We start from the raw sequence: 21,244 nt of genomic DNA, 5'->3' as shown, positions 1-21,244 counted from the left end.
CGATCCCAATACGAAGTTCGCGAACATCAGGGATATCCATCGGGCTCAAATCGAAGCGGGTGAAAAGGAGGTTATCACGGCTGAATCCAGCGACTCTGAATGCCCTAGTGAGGCTGGCAGCTGTATTGTAGTGGGTGTGGTTGAGGATCAATAGTTAATAGTAATGAGGAGGTTGGGTTGTGATCCCATCGTTTTTGTGGTGCCAGAAACAGGGGGGTGCCAGGAAGTGGGTATGTTGACTTATCAAAAAGTTCAGGACGGTTAAGGTTTGCCGGGAAACGTGCAATGACGACAACCACGTTTTGCACTCCGGTATAGCAGAGGTCTAAAAGGGTCTCACATCGGCTCGTGCTGCCAAACCGACCTCGCACAGCAAGCTATGCCTCTTCTTCGCAAGAGTTGTTGCAATAACACCAGGGCTCCCGAGTCAGGATAGCCGCCCGGGGTTTCATCGCCAGGCCTCTTTTGTTTGCAGTGTGGTACGGAAGCAAGGGACCACAACACCCACATAACCGCCCTGGCGTAACGGGAACCAAAGGGGCCACCATCCTGGCCGAGCAAGGGTCCGAACGCCGTTTTTCTGCCCTGCTTTTCAACATCTTGCTTGTTCCGACCTCCGTTCCACCGTGTTCCTTGTTTGCATCTCACAAAGAACCCGGATTTTCTTGAAAGCGACATTATTACGATTTTCCAAGGCTCCCAGGGTTGCACCCGCGCTGGAGCACCGCCGTTTGTGAGAGGGCAGCTTGCTTTCCTTCCTTTCCATAACATGTATTTCCCTTCCTAATTACTGTCATTTATGTACATGCCTTGACACTCAACGGGTCCATGCCCCGTGAGTATCTCGCCCGGTCGGGCAGCAAACGGTCATTGGGACCAACAGGTATAACGCATTGTTTAAGATACCTTTCGTCCCAAAAACTTGCGCCGTCCCACCATCTCTCGCCTAAAGTTAGAAAAAAGAGGGGACCGATTCCCGAACAAAGACTAGTCATGTCATCGGAGCATCAACGTTGTGATCTGCGGTCCCCTTTATGCCTCTGCCGAAGCGACGACATCCCGGTCCGTTCGTCGAGTGTGTGATACCCTAGATCTCGCCCGTCCGTCAAGTAATGATAAACTGAACGCGATCCCGTCGCTCTTCCGTTCTCACGAGGTCTGTTGTGAGCAGAACTTTTGGACGAAACCTCAGCCGATCGTATAGCCAGTTCGCGATGTGTTCAACAGCTCCGGCCAACAGCCTCTTCGGGGGCGAGTCCTTCTCCTTGCCCTATCATACCCTCGACGGAGCTGTCATCGCTAGCAAGATGGCTTCTTCCACCATGGTGGTCACGGAATCGGTGACTGAGATCACAGAAGTGACGGAGCCAACAGAAGAAGTGGCTCAGTTGATTTCAGCGCCGACCATTTATCTCGATGACAGCGGCGACCTGAGACTCTCCGTCGGCAGCGACGTTGAAGAACACCCACAAGATTTCGTCGTCTGCTCAAGGGCCCTTGGTCGAAGCTCTCCTGTGCTGAAGGCCATGCTATTTGGTCGCTTCCTTGAGGCTCGTCCGGTAGAGGGTGCGGGAGAGTGGGCCGTCGACCTGCCCGAAGACTCACCAGAAGCAATGGAAATCGTACTGAACATCGTTCATGGCCACTTCAACCTCGTCCCGGAGAAGCTACCATTGATGCGTCTCTACAACGTCCTCACAATCACGGAGAAGTACGACATGACCGTCATCGTTCGCCCATGGGCGCGCTCGTGGATGCAGGGCGTCAAGCACCAGACCGACAATGCGTATCTGCTATGCGTTGCTTGGGAGCTTGGAGACACAGAAGTCTTTGAGACAATGTACAGGAAAATCACCTACGAGTCAATGATTGACCTCCAAGGAAGGATCGTATTTGGACACTTGGCACGCATCTGGAAGCCTGGGCCAGAGGGATACAATTTTCCTCTCGAAAAGATTGTCTACCTTCGGCCCCCGGAAGTCTTTGGTAAGTTTGCTCCGCCGATCAACTCAGTCAGGTCGTCAAATCGCTAACACGACAGTCCACAGAAACCATCGCCAAGCACCGCCAAACATTAGTCTCGGCCTACTTGGACCACTTCGTCCTCCTTTACCGATGTCTCAAAGACGGATGTAGATACATGAAAGGATATTACCACAGCTCACCAGACGCCGAGGAGTGCAACAGCATGCTTCTCGGGTCACTAGTGAGATCTCTCGCCAAGGGAAAGGTCGACATTACCCTCCCGAGCCCTTGTGAATCGTACAGAGGAAATGTGGAATCGTTGGAGAAGGCCATTGGCGCCGTCAAGCTCTTGACAGTGCACAAGCCATCTCCAGCGAACCAATGTTTGAAGAGGATAGAAGAGGAGCTGGCGAAGGGCGCAGTTGCCGCCGGCGTAACAAAAACGGAGTTGGTTGTCATTCAACCGGAGCATCGGGGATATCTGGAAAAGCAAGCTAGCAAGACCGGAGTTGTCATGGCTGGATAAAAAGGTCGGTTGCATCATCGGTGTGTAATGGAAATGGAATTTTGGGATAGGGATTGTTGTTTCTGGGGGAATTCTGAAAGGGTGCATGGTTTGGGAACGGTTACGTCTGGAGTTTTGGGCAGAGTTACGGGAGACTGTATGAAATCATTCAGAAAGATTAGATTTTTTACCCCATCTCTTTTAATTACTCGCAAAGAGTCTAATTAGAACTTTTCAACCAAGTCAAATCAGAAAACATGCGTGGCAACAGTTGAGCACGGGGTAGGCTGATTCTAGCTTCGTCTGTGCATTGGGACATCAGCGCGGGGTGGAACTATGTGTTCACGGACGTCATCATGCGGTATCAAAACGGCGTGAAGATGGGATAAACACTTGAATCAAAACCTCGAAATTTTTGTTTTGTGCCAATACACCATCCCGCAGACTATGTCATCACAGTAAACGCCCAGCCCCAAACCCCAGATTTGCCCACTATCAGAAGCCAACATGCCATGACTCTTCAGTTGAAGCCAAGGTTACCAATCGTAACAGACTTGATGTTCTGGTACTCTGCCAGTCCATACTTGCTGCCCTCCCGACCAAGTCCACTCTCCTTCACACCACCAAACGGTGCCTCCGCCGCGCTGATGAGACCGGTGTTAACGCCCAGCATGCCGCACTCCAATCGTCTCGCTACACGCATGACTCGGGAGATGTCTTTGCTGAAGAAGTAGCCCGCAAGGCCGTACTCTGTAGCATTCGCCAGCTCCACGGCCTCTGCCTCCGTCTTGAAGGAGAAGATAGCCGCCAGCGGGCCAAAGGTCTCGTCATGTGCGACCTCCATGTCGGTTGTGACTCCGCTGATCACTGTAGGCTCGTAGAAGTACCCCTTAAGCCCCTCTGGTGCCTTACCGCCCGTGTGAAGGACGGCACCCTTCTTCAGCGCGTCTTGTACGTGGGCGTCGACCTTTTGGACGGCGGCGGCGTTAACGAGAGGGCCCTGTGTGACGCCCTCGTCGATTCCTCGACCGAGCTTGTACTGCTTTACGCGGGCTACGAGCTTCTCGATGAATTGGTCCTTGACCGCCTCGTGGACGAGCAATCTGTTTGCGCACTGAGGATATCTGTTAATCCGACTTCTAGGATATCATTACCTTTGGAGAGACTTACCACGCATGTCTGTCCGGAACATCTGAACTTGCAAATCAAAGCACCCTCGACAGCTTGATCGATATCCGCATCATCAAAGACGATGAACGGGGCATTTCCGCCCAACTCCATGCTCACGCGCTTCATCGTACCCGCCGCAGCCTTAGTGAGCATCTTGCCGACCCCAGTTGACCCAGTGAAACTAAGCTTCTTCACAATGGGATTGTTGGCGAGCTCCATCGACGCCTCTCTGTCCTTTGTCGGCACCACATGGATGATGTCTGACGGAATCCCGGCAGCGAGTGCCAACTTAGCCAGAGCCAGAGCGCTAAAAGGTGTTTCGCTTGGTGGCTTGATGATTACTGAGCATCCCGCGGCGAAGGCTGGGGCAATCTTGCGGGTGATCATAGCTGCTGGGAAGTTCCAAGGGGTGATGATTCCGCAGACACCCACAGGCTCCTTGAAGGTCAAGACGGTGGTGTTGGCGTAGGATGAGGGGATAGTATCGCCGTATGACCGTGTCGCTTCCTCAGCGAACCAAGAGATGAAAGAAGCGGCGTAAACGACCTCGCCTCTGGCTTCGGCAAAGGTCTTGCCATTCTCCAAAGATAGGATCAGGGCCACTGAGAGGGCATTAGTTTGTCAATTCCTTAGCAGGTAGTCATCTAATGTTGCGAATCCACTCACGATCGTCAGCGTTGGCAATGACCAAGTCGAACCACTTTCTAAGCAGGGCGCCTCGCTCCTTTGCTGTTGTCGACTCATGGAACTTGGCTGACCCCTTCTTGGCGCTCTCGATGGCATCGATGAAGTCTTGCCGGCTCAAGTTGGCGCATTCTTGGAGGACCGTCGCGCTTGACGGTTCGTAGACGGGGAATGTTTTGCCATCCTGACCATTCTTCCACTCGCCGGCGACGAGACCAGAAGAAATCAGCAGGCTCTTGTCCTGGAGCTTTGCGAAGACGTCTGCCATTTTGTGCCCTAGTGATGTGATGTGCACTTATTTCTGGCTTTGTGCGATCTATTGAGAGGGAGGAAGAAAAGTGGAGTAGCTGGTTTTAAGACTCTACAACACGGGACTTATTTTTATATATCCCGCCGTCTTTGGCCATGTTTCTTAGTTTCCTTGAATCACCCCATTCTCGTAGCGGTGAAAGCCGAGCTTCGGAGCATTGCGGGGACGCGAATCGACGGCGATCCGGCTGCCGGTCGTGCATCAAATCCACCGAGGCTCATGCAGGAGATATTGGCGCTAGTGAATGCCTCGGAACTACGGAGGGCAGTTTATATACAACCCCGCAGTCGAAACACCTTCCCCTAACTCGACACTATACGAGTGCAGATGGGCTCGATCAATCGAGAATTATCCTCGGTTCCATTCTATTAGTCATGGGTACTCCAGGCTACCATCCTATCCCATCATGCGCGCGGGATAGAGCGGGAATTTCCTCGCTCCCCGGCCGGCCCGGCCCCATTTGATGTGGGTCAACCGGCCCGGCGGGTTCCGACCAACTGAATCTACCGGCCCGGCCCCGATGGCATGACAAGACTGAATCCGAATGATGACATCCGGGTAGCCGCGTGGGATTACGGATCATAAGGCGATCTGATTGTGGGATCGACGTCGTGCTTCAATCTATGACAACTTGCTCTTCCAAACGCGGGGCATGAGCTACTGTTTCTGTCCATTCGTGGATTGGTATACGTGAAATGGCAGTCTGTCCAAGATACAAGCATCTTTGAGTCGTAATTTGAGATATGACTAGCGGGATTTAGCTGAGTACAACCGAGACATATCGTCTTTCATTATAATTGGGCTCAAGATCCGTCTATGTACATAGAGCACGCGTTTCTGAAGGCTGAATTTGTTGACCCGTCATTCTATCTAGGTAGCCTACGAAGTGGATAGGTCTTGAACAAGACTCAGTTCAGTTTGAACGATCCTCTAACCAGGCCTTGGGAAGTGAAGATTCCCCGCGGGTCAATTAATCTCTGGATCTCTTGGAGCCTGTTCTTATTCTTCTCTCCGTATCCTGAAAATGGGTCTTGATTGTGATTCGCATAGTTGATATACAGCCAAGGATGCAGCAAGTCCATCGATTCGGCTTCTGCCTTGCCTCGGTTGATGATTCGGTCGGCATAGGCGTACATGGCCGCATCATCCTCCGACTTGGACCATCCAAGAGTGAGAAGCGCAACTTTTCGGTGGTAAGGATAGTCAGCATGTGCTCTACTTCGATAGTACGTAAGATAAATGGCGGAAAGCATACTCATCAGCGGGCCATCGGACTCGACTCCGAGAGAGTTTCCTCCTCTGACCTTCATGGCATCGATAGCATTCTTGTGCAAGGCCTGAACAACAAGCGAGGACGAGAGACCCGGAGTGGTCTTGACGCCCTCAATCTCTTCTGAGTAAATGTTGATCAACTGCTTGTGCAGAACGCGGGAAGGGCGGAAAGTGAAAGAAGCATAGACACGACTGGCATCCGGGTAGTCAGAACCTGTCTCAATGGGCCAGCAAATGTGCTGAGGGTTCGGAGGTCGACTTACCGTAGTCCATGCGGAGAGACACTGTCAAGACTGTGGTTGCTCATCCAATCGACTCGAAGATTGCTCGTCTCATAAGGGATTTTGTTTAACTCGGTGAAGACAGGTGGTTCGACGATAGGTTCATAGTACGCTTGCGAGACGCTCATGCTGAATCGGCCGTTGGCAACATCGTAAGAGTTGCGAGTCCAAAAGGACATGTATGTGTCGGCAGCTAAGTTGGTCGCAAGTTGATAAGACTGATCAACGAGCTGGTCGGTGAAGTTAGTATGATAGGTCCTTGCACCACCCCATTTCTGTCCTTGCGGCACAAGCCGCGAACGAAAGTTGGTGATGATGCCGAAGTTATTACCACCCCCTCGCAAAGCAAAGTACAGGTCTGGGTGGGCAGTCTCCGAGACATTGACAATGGTGGCATTTGGCAGCACAAGCTGTTGTATAGTGAGTCAGCTAGGAGCTTTCTGTAAGGTAACGCAACGTGTGTTGCCTATGAGGTCGAGGTGCTTACTTGATACTCCCACACATTATCCACAGCCAAGCCGTATTGCGGTCCAAGATCGGAGAGTCCGCCGCCGATCGTGAATCCGGGAAGTCCAACATCCGCAGTTCTCCCGCCAACCATCGTGAGATTATGCTTCTCCAGTGCCAAATAAGCGTTGCGAAGAACATGACCAGGTCCGAGATTAGCTTTGGTGCGGTCTTCTGAAATCTCAATGTGGTCCATGAGGTGCAAGTCGATCGTGATACCGCCGACTGAGTTGGAAGCATCCAGATTTGTCATGTGTCCCCCGCCTTTGATCGCGAATCGGCACCAGTTGTTGACAGTGATCTCAACGACTCTCGAGACCTGAGACGCGGTAGCCGGCTCTACGCGGCAGGCGGGGAGAACCTCCTGCTGCTTCATGTCCCATATCGCAAAGGAAGGATCGTTGCTACCTAAATGTACGGCAGAGCCGAACTCCTCCATCAGTTGAGAGCACTAGCTGGTCGATCAGTACAGGGAACTCTTTAGAGGGCTCATAAAATTGAGGATATCTCACTGCTTGACTGCATCCCGCAGTTATGGAGGTTTCAGACGCAAAACCCAGCCGAGTCTGGGCAAGAAGGCCGAGGATGTACCCGATTGCCATGGTAACAATTTCTGGATAAGAATTCTTAATCTGAACAATGGATGAAATGATTGTGAGGAACAATCGATTCACTCTGAAGGCTTGTTGCTGCATTTATCTATTCCCAGGCGAAGTCACTACACCAAGCCTGTGACTTCGGGGGCCTGATGGATGTCGATGATACTTGGTCACCGGCATACAAGGTATCGTAGCATTCAAAATCGAGCTCCTGCTTTAGGAAAGAAGCTGGGTATAGTTGTATGCTGATAGCTCAGGTCGGGACCCATCTCATATATGCAAGCGACAAGAAAGACTGTCGTCATGTGGGATCAATGCAGTCAAGCGGACCCCGCGCAACCCACGGGCTTTTGAGTTGACACTAAGAAGATGCTCTTCAACTGCCTATTTCTATGGGCGATCCAGCATCAGGATCAACATGCTACGTCCGGACAGGCATCCGTAAGTTGCTTGCCAAATGTCACCGCCAAATTCTTGTACGAATGGGTCAAGTCCGAAGTTGCATCCACGCGGCCTGCCAAGAAGCTCGATCCAGGAGCTCATCTCAAAGCGACTTAATGCATAACGTTGCAAAGGACGACACCGCACAAAGAAAATGTTCAGATAGCTATCCGTGAAACACAGGACGAGGACAGGGGACGGATGCCGATTATGTTCTAGCGCAAAGTCCCATCGTGCGGCTCCTCCCGTAGATGTCAGTTGGTCAGATAGGCGTGTCCGATAGACGTTGTTTCCTGGATTGCACAGCCAGCGTCGAATCGATGTAACAGTATGGAAGTCGCACGTATCTGCTTCAATTTTCAACTATAAATACAATCATGAGATGACCGTGTTGTGAATAAGTACAGTTAATTTGACCAAACCTAGAACTGAAGAGAAGGGGACCGGACTGAGAGTTCGGAATTATGCCTTTTCGGGGGTCTATCCAATGCAGTGTCTCTCGCCCGAAATGCAATGTTGTCAGAGTTCAAGAGTGTCAGCAGGTTGCATGAAACCCCTCACCCGCACCAGCTCAGAGCCAGGTTCTCAACGACATAAGTCGCCCCACCCCCTTTTGGCCCCCCCTTATATTTAGCCCCCCCTCAATATCATAGTCTTAAAACATTACCACTAACTACACTTAATTATTTAACTATTTTTTACTATTATAATAATATAATTAAAATTATTCCTAGGTAATTTGACCCTTATGAGTTAACTAGGACTAACGAAATAGTTGCTAACGTCCTCCTGTTACGGCAGTGGGCATTAGGGCCCTGTGGGCCCCGTGGCTTAGCCTCAGGCTGCGAGGCTGAGCTCCTAGTGGTTACGTAACGAGCTAGACTGCTAGGCCCAAAGGGCTAGCTCGCTAGCTTCTACTTACTATTCTGTTTTTTCCCTCTTTACGTTAAGTCTTTAGTTAATTAGGCTAATATAATAGCGTTCTAACTTACCTTAAGTTTTTTTTTATAATACTACTTAATATTACTTAATTAACTATTTTTTAAAAACGGAATAATAATATTTTAATTAATTAATTACTAATTACCCTTATTAAAAAAGCGTATAAGAGAGCTAAGTAATAGCTAACTAAATTAATTATATATAAGTAGCGTAATTAATACCCTTTAAATATATACTCCTTTTATTAAATATAATAGTTAGAGGATATAGCTAAAGAGGCTAGGTCTCTTTTTATATTAATAGCTTTTAGTAAAATTACTATTTTTATAAGTCTTAATAAAGTATTATAGGCCCTAATAAAGGTACTAAGCTCTTAATAATTAACCCCGAGGTTACGCTATTTAACTAGCTAATAGAACGCTTTTTACTTTTTATTACTTAAACTAATTACTTAGTATACTTTAATAACGTAACTAACTAGCTTACTTTACTTATTTATATCTATAATAATATCTTTTTTAAGAAGAATACTAAGTAATATATTAATATTAACCTTATTTAGGAGTTATATTTTAAAAATAATAAAAAGACCCTACTTAAATAGATTAAATAGTAGCTAAAGATACGTATTATTTAGTACTAATTAGAGTAAGTCCTGGCTTTTATTATTAGCTAGCTAAGTAATAATATTAAGCGTTTATATATAATAACCTATAAAAACCTTAACCTTATGCGCACTATTATTATAGAGCTCTATATTATAAAAGAAGCTTTTACCTAAGCCTATATTAGTAATATAGCTATAGTTAAGAGACTAAAGTAATTAGAGAACGGCTCTTAGGTTAGCTCTATTTAAAATACCGCTACCCTTAGTACTTTAAAGTAATAGCTAGTATACTTAGAGACGTAGGGTAGCTATAAAACTATTCTAGCCTCGTTTTATTTTACCCCCTATAGTTTTTAAAAAATACCTAATATACTTATTTTTATTAGTAATAATACTAGCTTTAAGTTTAATTACTAGCTTTAGTATATTACGAAGCGCTTAGAGAATACTAATTATAATATTAATAAGTACTACTTAGAGTATATTATTAATAAGATTAGAGGTAGTATTATAGAGTTTATATATTTAATACTAACTTCTAACGAGATTATTATAGCCGAGTAGTTACTTTACGAGCTTAAGTTAGCTTATATTAGCCCGATTATTATAAATAATACTAATTAAAAACTAGATATACTTATAATTATATTTAAGAACGTTTATTAAAAGCGCTTTATATTTACTAAGCTTATATATATTAATAAGTTTTTAGAGTTTTAATAAAAGCGCTATTTTTATAATAAGCTACTTATATATTTTTATAACTAGGTTATATTAAAATACTTAAATAATATAGCTACTTTTTAGAAGTATATTAAGTACGTTACGTAGTTAGTTAATATAATATAACTTCTTTTTATAAAGGATTATATAGTTAAGGCTTTTAGTTATATTTATTAGACCTTAAGTAAAAATAATAAAAATAATAAAAATAATAGAGGTACTAGTAGTACTAAATAGGACCGAGGTTATACTTTTACTTACGAGACAATCCCTAAAGCTTTATACTAGAAGCTTAAGGATAGTAGTACTTACTTTATTTATAATAATACTAAATATATTTTTAAAACTTATTTTAAAAAGCTAAAGACTACTATAGCCGCTATTAATATTACTACGGGCCTTATTAAAATAGAGTTAGGTTTAGAAAACTAAACCCCTTAGTAAAAGTAAACTCCTAGCTAGGGAATATATATAAAAAGAATAGAAAATTAGTAATTAATTTAGTAAACTTATAGGATTTCGTAAGGGGCTAGCCCCTTAAAATAGAGCTTATATTAGTATTTAATAAATATAAAATTTGCTTAAAAACTTTATTTAATATAGGAGTTAATAAGTACGGATTTATAAATAATTATATAACCTTTTTATTATAATAGTTTTGCGCAGCCTTATTTTATAAATTACTATATTTAATCCTTATTATTAAGTTTAATAGGGAGCGATTAGATAATATTAGCGTAGTATAGACCGCTAACTTATATATTAATTAATAGGTCTTTTTAAAAATACTTTTTTTTTAGCTTAATATAGGCTACTACGACTTAATCTTAGGGTAGAAGTAGTTTAAATATTACGGGGTAAACTTTAATATTTATTATTAATAGCTAATATAGCCTAAGGACCTATTATTATAAAAGACGCTTTTTATTATTATTAAGGATATTAAGGACTTATATACCCTAAAAGTTATTAATATATAATATTAAATTAATACTAACTAGTAATAGGACCTATTTAAAATAGATATAACTTATTATAATTAAAAGCTCTAGTAGTAGCGGGTAAAGGGTATACTAACTAGGATATTATTATACTTACTAAAAATAATAGCCCGTTAGATATAGTAGTTAGATAAGGCTAAGAATATAAGGAAAATAGAACGTACCCTTAATAATACTACTATTATCCCCATAGAGAGGGTTAGATAGCGTTAACTATACTTAATAATAATATAAATAGATATTACTTTTATTAATACTCCCGTATTTAAAAAGAACTTATAGTAGAACGATATTAAAATAAGCTTTATATTATTTTATAAGTTAGACCGTATTATAAAAAATAGGAAAGAAGAGGTAGACCCTTTATATAACGATAACTAGGTTACTTACGACTTTATAGTAATAAACTTATTAAAATACTTATAGCCCTAGACTAACGTCTTTAGTAAAGTAGTTAGTAATATATTAGTACTTTATAAGCTATATAATTATAAAATCGAGCTCTTAGATAGTAGTAGAGAGAAGTTAACTTATTACCTTTTATATAAATAGTTAATACTAAAGCTAGAGGCTATAAGAGCTTACTTATTAAAGTACTTATAAAAGGGATTTATTAAACTAAGTAATGCTCTTTTTATATTACTAACGCTATTTATAAAAAAGTACGATAATAGCTTACGCTTTTATATTAATTTTTATAAGCTTAATAAAGTTATAAAAAAAGACTATTACTTATTATTATTTATTAATAAGACCTTTGCGCAGTTAAGAAGGGTAAAGGTATTTATTAAACTAGATATTAAGTAGGCTTTTTATTATATTTACTTTAACTTAGTTTTTAAGGACTTAACGATATTTAGAACTTATTATGGGGTATATAAATATAAAGTAATACTCTTTAGGCTTTATAACGGGCTAGCTACGTATTAATAATATATAAACGAAATATTAATAGAATATTTAAATAACTTTTATATAGCGTATATAAATAATATCTTAATCTTTTTTAATAACCCCTTTTAATACTAAGAGTACGTTACTAAAATACTAGACTATTTATAAAAAGTAGGCTTATAAGTAAATATTAAGAAGTATAAGTTTAGCGTTATTTTTATAAAGTACTTAGGCTTTATAGTTTTTATAGAGGGTATATAGTTTAATAAAGAGAAGGTCTTTATAATTAAAAATTAAAAGCTACCTATATTATTTAAAAATATTTAGTTTTTTTTTAGGTTTTATAATTTTTATAAAAAGTTTATAAGGGATTATAATTACTTAACTAGGCCCCTTATAAGATTAATAAGTAAAGGAGTTTTTTTTAATTTTAATACCGATTATAAAACGGTTTTTAAAGTTATAAAGCTAGTATTAATATTAATACTTATTTTTTACTATTTTAGGCTAAAGTTATTAACGTAGTTAAAAATTAATATTTTTAATTTAGTATATATTAGAGTATTATTATAGTAATAAGAGGATAATAGGCTATAGTACTTAGTAGCCTTTTATTTAAAAATTATAAATAATATAAAGCTTAACTATACTATTTATAATAAAGAAATATTAATAATAGTATTATATTTTAAGGAATAGTGCGTAGAGCTCGTAAGTTATAAATATAAGTTCGATATTATTATAGATTATTAACTATTACTATTTTTTATAATTAAGCGCTTATTTAACTTATAATAAGCTTACTAAGCTAATATATTAATAAACTTTAATTTTTAAATTTATTATTACTTAGGGAAAAAGAACGTACTAATTAACGCCCTATTATAAAAAATAGAGGATATTCGTACTTAGTAAGTACTAAAGGAGGCTAATAAGACCTAGGTCTTCTTACTATTAAGATTACTATTTTTTAATATTATAGTAGAGTTATAAGCGCTATTAAGCGCTATTATTAATTAACTATAGCTCGTAGTTAGCTTATTTATACTAGAGGACGAACTCTAAGGGTACTTATTAATAGAGAGGATTCTAAAGCTTAATAGGGACCTTATTATAACGTCCCTTATATTAATACGAATACTAATTACTAAAGGGTACGAGCGCTAGTCTATTTAAAATAACGGATTATTAGTAATAGATAAGAAGCTCGTAGTACTTAAGGAGGAGAACTTTTATATTATAATTATTTATAAAGTTTATAAATAAAAGCTCCTCGCTTACTTAGGGCGTAATAAGGTTATAAAAATAATTAAATAGTAATATTATTAGCCGGGCTTAATAATAAATACTTATTAATACGTATAGAACTATTATACTTATTATTAATTATAAAAACTGTATAATAAGCCCCTAGGGGAGCTAAGACTGCTCTTAATACCTAACTACTTATAATAATATATTTTTATAGATTTTATAACTATCCTTACTAATTAAAAAAGATTTAATAATATTTAAATAGTAATAAACTACTTAGGTAAGAGGGTAATATTTATTCTTTATTATAAAACTATTATAATAAAAAATATAAGCCGAATATTTTATAAGTAGGTATTACTTATTTTTAGCTTATTAAAGATTATTATATTAGACCGAGGCCTCTAATTTATTTTTAATTTTTAGGGGGAGCTTTATAAAATTTACGGAGTTAAGTTATAATTATTAATAGTAAACTATTTATAAATAGATAGCTAAATAGAGGTACTAAATTAGTATATTTTATAATAATTAAGATTACTAGTTAATTAGTACTAGGATAATTAAAGTAATATACTACTTATAGTTAATTTTACTTATACTACCTAGCTTAGTAAGACTACGGGGCTATTATTATATAAAATAGAATTCGGCTATTAACTACGGCTTTTTTTTAATTAGTTTAAGTAAACTTATTAATTCGGTTTTATAAAGGAGAAGTTAAACTATATTAATACGTAGTATATAGCTTAAAGGATATACGAGGCTTAGGAGATTACCAGAGGTAATATAAAAGTTATTTAAGTACGATATAAGAGGTATATTAACCACTACTAATACCCGGACGACCTAAAGCTAAGAGATTAGGTCTTTATTAATACCTCGTATTAAAAGTTTATTAATATAAATAAGTTATAGTAGCTATAAGCTAGACTATAGCTTATTATTAACGCTAGCTAGGGGGGTATATAGATTATAAAATTATTAATAAGTAACTAGGTATACTCGGTTTTTTACTTAAATAAGCTAAAAAAGGCTATTAATAACTTATTACTTAGGTAGAACTAAGACCTACTACTACTAATTATTAATAATAATAGTAAGCTAGAGTATAAGGTTTTTAAAGTTATTAAGTTATACTTATATAGGGAAAAGCTATAGTATTAAGTAAATTAGAAAGGGTATAATATAGACCTAACTTAGTATAATATAAAGAGCTTTTAGTACGTATTAGTAGTATTCTAAGCGTTTTATTACTAATATTTAATTACTAAGGGCCTATTACGGAACTTAGACTTATAAATAGAAACTACTATAGTTAGTAACTTACTATTATTACGAGATAATAATAATATAATAATAATAATTATAGTTATAAATTTATTAAATTAAAAAGTAATTTAGAAATTTATTTTTTAGTATTACGGATAGCGCCCTCTAGTATAGGAGGGGGGGTAATATTATGGTAGTAAGTATTAGAGCCCTGTGGGCCCTATAGCTTAGCCTTAGGCTACGAGGCTAAGCTCTTAGTAGTTACGTAACGAGCTAGACCGCTAGGCCTAAAGGGCTAGCTCGCTAACTTTTACTTATTATTTTATTTTTTCCCTTTTTACGTTAAGTTTTTAGTTAATTAGGCTAATATAGTAGCGTTCCGACTTATTTTAAGTTTCCTTTTATAATACTCCTAAGCTTTTTAAATATTTTTAATATTAGCGAACTTAGTATTTAAGTTTATTAAAATACTCTTTTTTTTTTTAAGTATTATATACTAAACTTTTATTTTTAGAATTCGAACTTAGTACTAAGTTATAGCTAATTAATAAGTTTACTTATTAAAAGCTTTTTTTATTTTTTTAAATAGTAGTTATTAAGTATTCTTATTTAAACTAAGCTCTATAAATAGCTTTAAGTACTTATAGAGCTCTCTAGCCTTCCTAAGAGTTAACTAGTTAATAACTAATATCATAGAGGCCTAGTTAACGTCTTTTTTAATATTAATAGTTAATTAGTTAGTAATTATAGTCTAGTTTAATAGCATAACTAAGCTAGGTAATATTATTAAATTAGTTAATAATTTATTTATATTAAGTAGTTATAGCCTAGTTATTTTTTAATTATTACGTATATTATTCCTCGTTAAATTAACTAAACGAGTAATATCGTAATAAGTTAAAAAGAAGCGCTTTTTAATAATAATAAAATTATTTACTATTTCGTATTTACTAAGCTCCTTTTTATAAATAAACTTAATAGGACTAAATAATATTATATTTAGTAACTAGAGAATATAAGAAGTATATAGTAATAAGAATAATAAGTAAATATTATTAATATAGTACTTTTATATAAATTTAGTTATTGTATAACTCCTATATCTATTTAGAACTAATAGTTAAAGTTCTTTTTATAAGTTAACCCCCCTCGTTATAAAAGTATTAGTCTAAGGTAAGAAAACCTTTTTTAACTAGTTAAGGGCAATCTTATTAATAATTTAGCTATTATTTATTATTATAAACTCTTAATTATAATATAAATAAAATTTAAAAGGGAACTATTATTATTATATTATTTTCTTTTTATATATAATTAATAATTTAATAGCTCTATTATTAACTAAGATATACTTAATAATAAAGACCTAGGTACGTAATCTAAGCTCTTTTTTTTATATCACTCTAGTTTTTATTATACTTAAAACTAAGCTATTAAATCCCTTATTCTCGAGGATATTAGTTTTATCTATATTATACTTATTAGCCTATTTAATATCCTTAATTTTTAATATATTAAATAATCGAAACTAAGGCTTAATAATTTTAGTAATTATTTTATTAATACGTTTAGAATTAATAGTACGACTTTTCTAAACTTTAATTAATAAGTTTTTTTTAAAAAAAGTATCTATCTATCTCTTATTAATAGGATTAGTATCCCCCTAAGTATATAGAACTTATTTAATAAATTCCTTAATTTATTTATATATTAATATAATATTTAGATTATACTAAATACGAACCTATTTAGCTAGCTTATTTTCTTATTAAAAAAGAAGTTTTTAAAGCTTAATAAAAGCCCTCGCTCAATTTTAATAACCCTTTATATAATTATAAAATATTAATTTTAAAATCCTATAATTAATCGAGGCTTTATAAAATAAGAGACCGTTTTTAATAGTATTAAGAGCCTAAATAATCTTATTTTTAGTATATAAAACTATAATATATTAATAAGTAATTATAAAAAAAAGAATTATATTTAGACGATTTTTATAATTATTATAGTAGTTTATATATTATAGGTTAGATTATAATAAGGTAGTTAGGAAGAAATTGAGGGGGGGCTAAATATAGGGGGGGGCTAAAAGGGGGTGGGGCGACTTACTTAGGATGAAGCTTAGACCCAGGTCGTAATCAGCAACTACCTTGTACGTTATCGGTCGCCGAAGGGGATCTCTCATTCGTCTAAAGACATCATGAAATTGGGACTGGATACTCCAGAAGCACCCGAAACCTATTCGTTGAACAATTGAGTGGAATGAAGAAGTTCAGGGTTGTCCGGCCATTGTTCGGTTCTACGACGTTTGTGGTGGCTGAACCGGATCAGGGAAGCTAAGAATGATCGGGGGTAATGTTTAAGTGGAACTATCTCACATGCAACCTGCTGACGTGCCGGGGTTAGGACGCCTCAATGAGACCGCTCGGCAGGAGATAAGATGAATGGGCTGATGAGACCAATTATACGCTTGGGCAGGTGAATTTAGCTCACTAGTAATCATCAAACGCCACTGCGCCGGGACGTGGATGGTAATCATAGCACACTTTGATAGCCTGAATAATCCTCAGAGAAACTTTTCCCCAGTCCCTGTACTATTGTATTGGGAAAGGTAAGCTGGAGTAAGTGAGCTACAATTTCTCCTGAATGACTGATTCAACTCAGAGTATTAGCATCAAACAGTGCAGGAAATGCACGCAAGACAGGCATTCCGAACCCATTGCCAAGTACCTATTGAAGGTTCAACTTTGCCAGAGGATCATTCCTCTCACATCAGTAGACAAGCTGGCCTATCGAGACTTCGGTTATCCTGCTGAGTCGACCGCGCCTGTGCTGGCACGCCGTAACGGAAGTTGGATCTGAACAGGAGGACGGCAAACTCGGAGGATCGACGCTATAAAAGCACCGCTCAAGTTCTCTGAGACCACATAAGACATAATGAGATGCTCAAGAACTAAACCAAAAAGAAAGACTCTACCTTCGAGAGCATGATGGCGAGATATCTAATCTTTTCTATCGTCACCGCAGCCTGCGCTAGCAGCGTCGACCTTTTCTCAGGAGCCACTGATGGCGGCCTGATTTCTTTGAAGCTATCTCACGAGGACGGTCGCTGCAAATTGGAGCAAATCTACGTTTCAAACTCTTGCGTCGCGGCCTACAATCAGTATGAGTAGACCTTAGCAGGCCTCATAATGTTCTTTATTATCTAAACGGAACTGGCGTGGTTAATACTTTCAACGTGGAGCAAGACGGAGAATTAATGCCCATCGTGAGCCGAAACACAACTATCGGCCCCGTCAGCAGCACGTTCTATAACAGCTGTGAGAATAGAGAAATAGTCGCTGCTCACTTGTAGGCCACTGATGAAGTACTTGACTTTCTTACTTGAGGCACTAATGCTGCCGTACGCTTTACAGGCTTGAAGCTCTGTTGCGACATGGAACGCACCCTTCAACGGCTAAATCAGCTAGCTCCAGACGTTTGTGTACTCATCGCCTAAAAGACCAAAGCCGGAGCAGAGCGTCTCGCACCCTCATGATGCAATTCTAGACCCGACTAGGGAGTGAATCGCTGTGTTTGATCTTGGTTCTGACCTTCTTCAATTTTGCTCTTTCGACAAAGTCATAGATCTCTTGACCGAGATTAGTAGACAATATACCGTGTCCTTGGGGTTCAGGTCCACGTCAGGGCGTGTTCTGGGCACCGAATGCGAATTTTACCCGAGGAGACTCTCTGCATCTAAATGTTCTAGCAGAGCTCGACAGCACCATCACATCATTCCATTTCACATATCCACTTTGTACAGGCGTCATTGCTTTTGAGCAGACTGTCATCATCAGCTCGTACAGCTCCCCGCCAGCAGCCTCCAAGGGAATCGTGGCGGAGATCGAGTTTTTTGTAATCAAATCCGGTTTCTAAGTCATAACATGACATGAACCCATCCAACTAACAAGGGAGTTTATGGCTTGATAACAGATTTATCATTGCCTCCGATCGCGATTATTCGTCTTTCAAGATACCCAATTTCAACTCGAACAATAAGATGCAGGAGCCTTCGGACCCTCTCGCCATTTTCAAGCCAATGGCAGATGGCGCCTTGTCTTTTGTACAATTAGCACCTGCGGGGGGCAAATGGCCTGGACATTTCAAGATCAATAAGAGGGGGGATCTGGTCGCTGTAAGCTTGCAGACCTCAACTCGAATGGCGGTCATGCAGAGGGATATAGACAGTGGAAATCTCCAGTCTATCGTTGCTCATATCGTTAATATAGGTGAAGTTGTCACTGCTGTTTGAGACGAGTAGCTGGAACAAGCCATTTCGGAAACGAAGACAGCGATACTGAGGTTTTTGGCCTCTATCATCGAGAGTCTCGTAATCTTGATCAGAGTCAAACAAGTCCTTAAACTCCGTGGCAAGTCTCGATATCTGTGTCAACTGCAATTTGGGTCAATTTACCTGATGTCTCGTATGATGGGTGGACATCTTCACCAGAGATGCAACCCCGCTCGATGAAAGTTGCCGATGAGAAGCCATACTCACTGAACGGCACAATGGATGGATGTTTGTTGAGTCCCCTTAAGCATTTGGGGCTTTCAAAAGTTGGGTAATCGGAAAACCCCTCTTGCAGAGAAATACCGAAGCTATACTCGATTCATCCGCGCAGAGGCAGAATAAAAGCTCATAACGACGGCATGATGATGGCAGTATCTTGGTGATCGTGTTGGTTCTGTTCATGGTGTTGGATGCGAGCTGGACGCGAGGTCGCTTCGCAAGGGTCCATAAATCTCCAACAACAATTGGTTGCTAGCATTTGTTGCTGCATGGGCGATACTTCCCCTGCTGTTTGTTGAACTCTTATTCGTTCTTCCTCAAGGGGGATTATCCTCATGCAGAAGCAACGCCCGTTAAAATGAATCCACGGCCGCAGAGCAGGGGGGCTCAATGGCCCACAGCATTGGTAGCGACACTCACGTGCACTTGAACATCAGTGGCATCCTGTCATCCAACAGAGTTCATTCTCCGGAAAAGTCATCCGCAGCCGCCCGTTGGAAACCCGCGACAAAAGTTATTGCTCGCACAAGTCACTACGATATGTACTCCCGTCCACCGTCCTGTCGCACGATGGGTGTCGATTCTGCCATCGACGTAGACGCAGCACTAGAGCCCATACCGCCCAATAATGTGCCTGATAGCGAGGTCATTATCGAGGCTGACAATCAGGTACGCATACTGCATCATCGCTGGCCCCAGGTAAACAAGAGGATATTCTAATGACAATAGAACGAGGATGAAAGAGAAGAATCGGTAAGGCCTGATAATTTAGTGGACACAATAAAAGCTAGGAGTTGTCTGGCCGTGAAGAGCACGAGGCTGACCTTCGACCAGGGAAGTGTAGCTTCGTCGAGTATGAGTGCCACAAGCTCAATTTTCGGATTTCGTATCGAAAATGGAAGAACCTATCATAAGTACAAAGATGGCAGTGAGTCTTTCAACCCTCACAATTACGACTTACTTAAACTTCATGTACCCTACACGACGACTCCTCGAGACATGGATATGCTGACGTACCACGGTAGAATACAATTTGCCCAATGATGAAAGAGAGACGGAAAGATTGGGTCAGTTCTCACTCAGCAGACCTATTGATCATTCTAATTATAAGAGCAGACTTGCAGCACACTTTGTTTCGACTTACGTTTGGCGATAGACTTGGTACCGCCCCACCAAGTGATCCAGGGAGTAACGTCGGCAGAGTTTTGGATGTAGGCACAGGGAGTGGGATATGGGCTATTGACTATGGTGATGAACATCCTCAATCTGAGGTCAGAGATTTCATGAATGTACGTGAGATAGAATTCGAAACACTGACTGACAGCACAGGTTCGAGGCATCGATCTCTCAGCTGCACAACCAACTTTGTACGCAGTCTGACCACAAATCCCTTTGATAGGGCAACCGGCATACTTACTACTTGCTTAGTACGCCAAAAAATGTGAAATTTCTTATCGACGACCTCGAAGAGCCGTGGACCTACTCACGACCTTTCGACTACATACATAGCCGAATGATGAACTCCTCGATCAGGGACTGGCGAGAATACATAAGAAACTGCTATGAGTGAGTCTCTTGATTTGATAGAGTCTGTGATATCATACAGTAACTCATCAACATAAACGCACAGCAACCTCAATCCCGGTGGATATCTGGAGTTAAATGAGATTGATGTCAAGCCACTCTCTGATGACGGCACCTTGAAACCGGAGCATTCCATCTCTCGAACCGTCGAGATGCTCCAAGAGGCTTCAGAGCTATTTGGACGCCCGTACCAAGATCCCAGGGCATTGAAATCGGTTCTCATGGAGACGGGTTTCACTGGTGTGACGATGCAACACTTCAAGTGGCCCACCAACTCTTGGCCGAAGGAACCCCGACACAAAGAGCTTGGGGTTTGGAATAACGAGAATCTCACACAGGGATGGGAGGCGATTTGTATGGCGCCGCTCACGAGGGCGCTTCGTTGGACCAAGAACGAGGTCTTGGTATTAATGGCCGAGAACCGCAGAGACTTCTGCGACCGAAACATTCATGCGTACTTTTCTATGTAGGTTATCATGACCCTAGGCCGTCCTTCAACTTGGAGATTCCGACGTCATCATCCTAGCTAACATTCCTTTTCTAGATGGTCGATTTATGGACGAAAGCCAATAGACACAGACATGGGTGGCACCGAGGAAAGTAACGAGTAAGGTCACGAGGTGAGGTATGAGGATAACAGTGAGAGTAGGTGACGTGAACAGCAGATGCGCCTCACGAGAG

At 40.0% G+C, this 21,244-nt stretch overlaps 4 protein-coding genes across 4 annotated transcripts; 2 read left to right on the top strand and 2 right to left on the bottom strand.

Annotated features, from left to right (window-relative positions):
* Window positions 1-1,214: 1,214 nt before the first annotated feature.
* CTAM01_16397 (uncharacterized protein) lies at window positions 1,215-2,491 on the top strand (the record flags this gene model as incomplete). Its single annotated transcript, XM_060532390.1, has 2 exons — window positions 1,215-1,986; window positions 2,049-2,491. The coding sequence occupies 2 exons, from the start codon at window positions 1,215-1,217 to the stop codon at window positions 2,489-2,491; spliced, it is 1,215 nt and encodes a 404-aa protein (XP_060373039.1).
* A 499-nt stretch (window positions 2,492-2,990) lies between these two features.
* On the bottom strand, window positions 2,991-4,592 carry CTAM01_16396 (uncharacterized protein; the record flags this gene model as incomplete). The annotated part of the gene is made up of 3 exons (XM_060532389.1): window positions 2,991-3,584; window positions 3,641-4,242; window positions 4,307-4,592. The coding sequence occupies 3 exons, from the start codon at window positions 4,590-4,592 to the stop codon at window positions 2,991-2,993; spliced, it is 1,482 nt and encodes a 493-aa protein (XP_060373038.1).
* Window positions 4,593-5,542: 950 nt separating this feature from the next.
* Window positions 5,543-7,296, bottom strand: CTAM01_16395 (FAD binding domain-containing protein; the record flags this gene model as incomplete). The annotated part of the gene is made up of 5 exons (XM_060532388.1): window positions 5,543-5,817; window positions 5,890-6,098; window positions 6,170-6,597; window positions 6,675-7,145; window positions 7,207-7,296. 5 exons carry the CDS (start codon window positions 7,294-7,296, stop codon window positions 5,543-5,545), a joined length of 1,473 nt encoding a protein of 490 aa, XP_060373037.1.
* Window positions 7,297-19,549: 12,253 nt separating this feature from the next.
* CTAM01_16394 (TAM domain methyltransferase) lies at window positions 19,550-21,174 on the top strand (the record flags this gene model as incomplete). Its single annotated transcript, XM_060532387.1, has 6 exons — window positions 19,550-19,648; window positions 19,709-19,732; window positions 20,309-20,346; window positions 20,408-20,545; window positions 20,610-21,029; window positions 21,108-21,174. The coding sequence occupies 6 exons, from the start codon at window positions 19,550-19,552 to the stop codon at window positions 21,172-21,174; spliced, it is 786 nt and encodes a 261-aa protein (XP_060373036.1).
* Window positions 21,175-21,244: the final 70 nt, after the last annotated feature.

The sequence above is a fragment of the Colletotrichum tamarilloi genome (assembly GCF_030869305.1).
Source record: "Colletotrichum tamarilloi strain Tom-12 chromosome Unknown Scaffold_218.1, whole genome shotgun sequence".
NCBI classification, from domain to species: Eukaryota; Fungi; Ascomycota; class Sordariomycetes; order Glomerellales; family Glomerellaceae; genus Colletotrichum; species Colletotrichum tamarilloi.
Note: the sequence above shows the minus strand (reverse complement) of the source record. Positions and strands in the feature narration are given on the sequence as shown.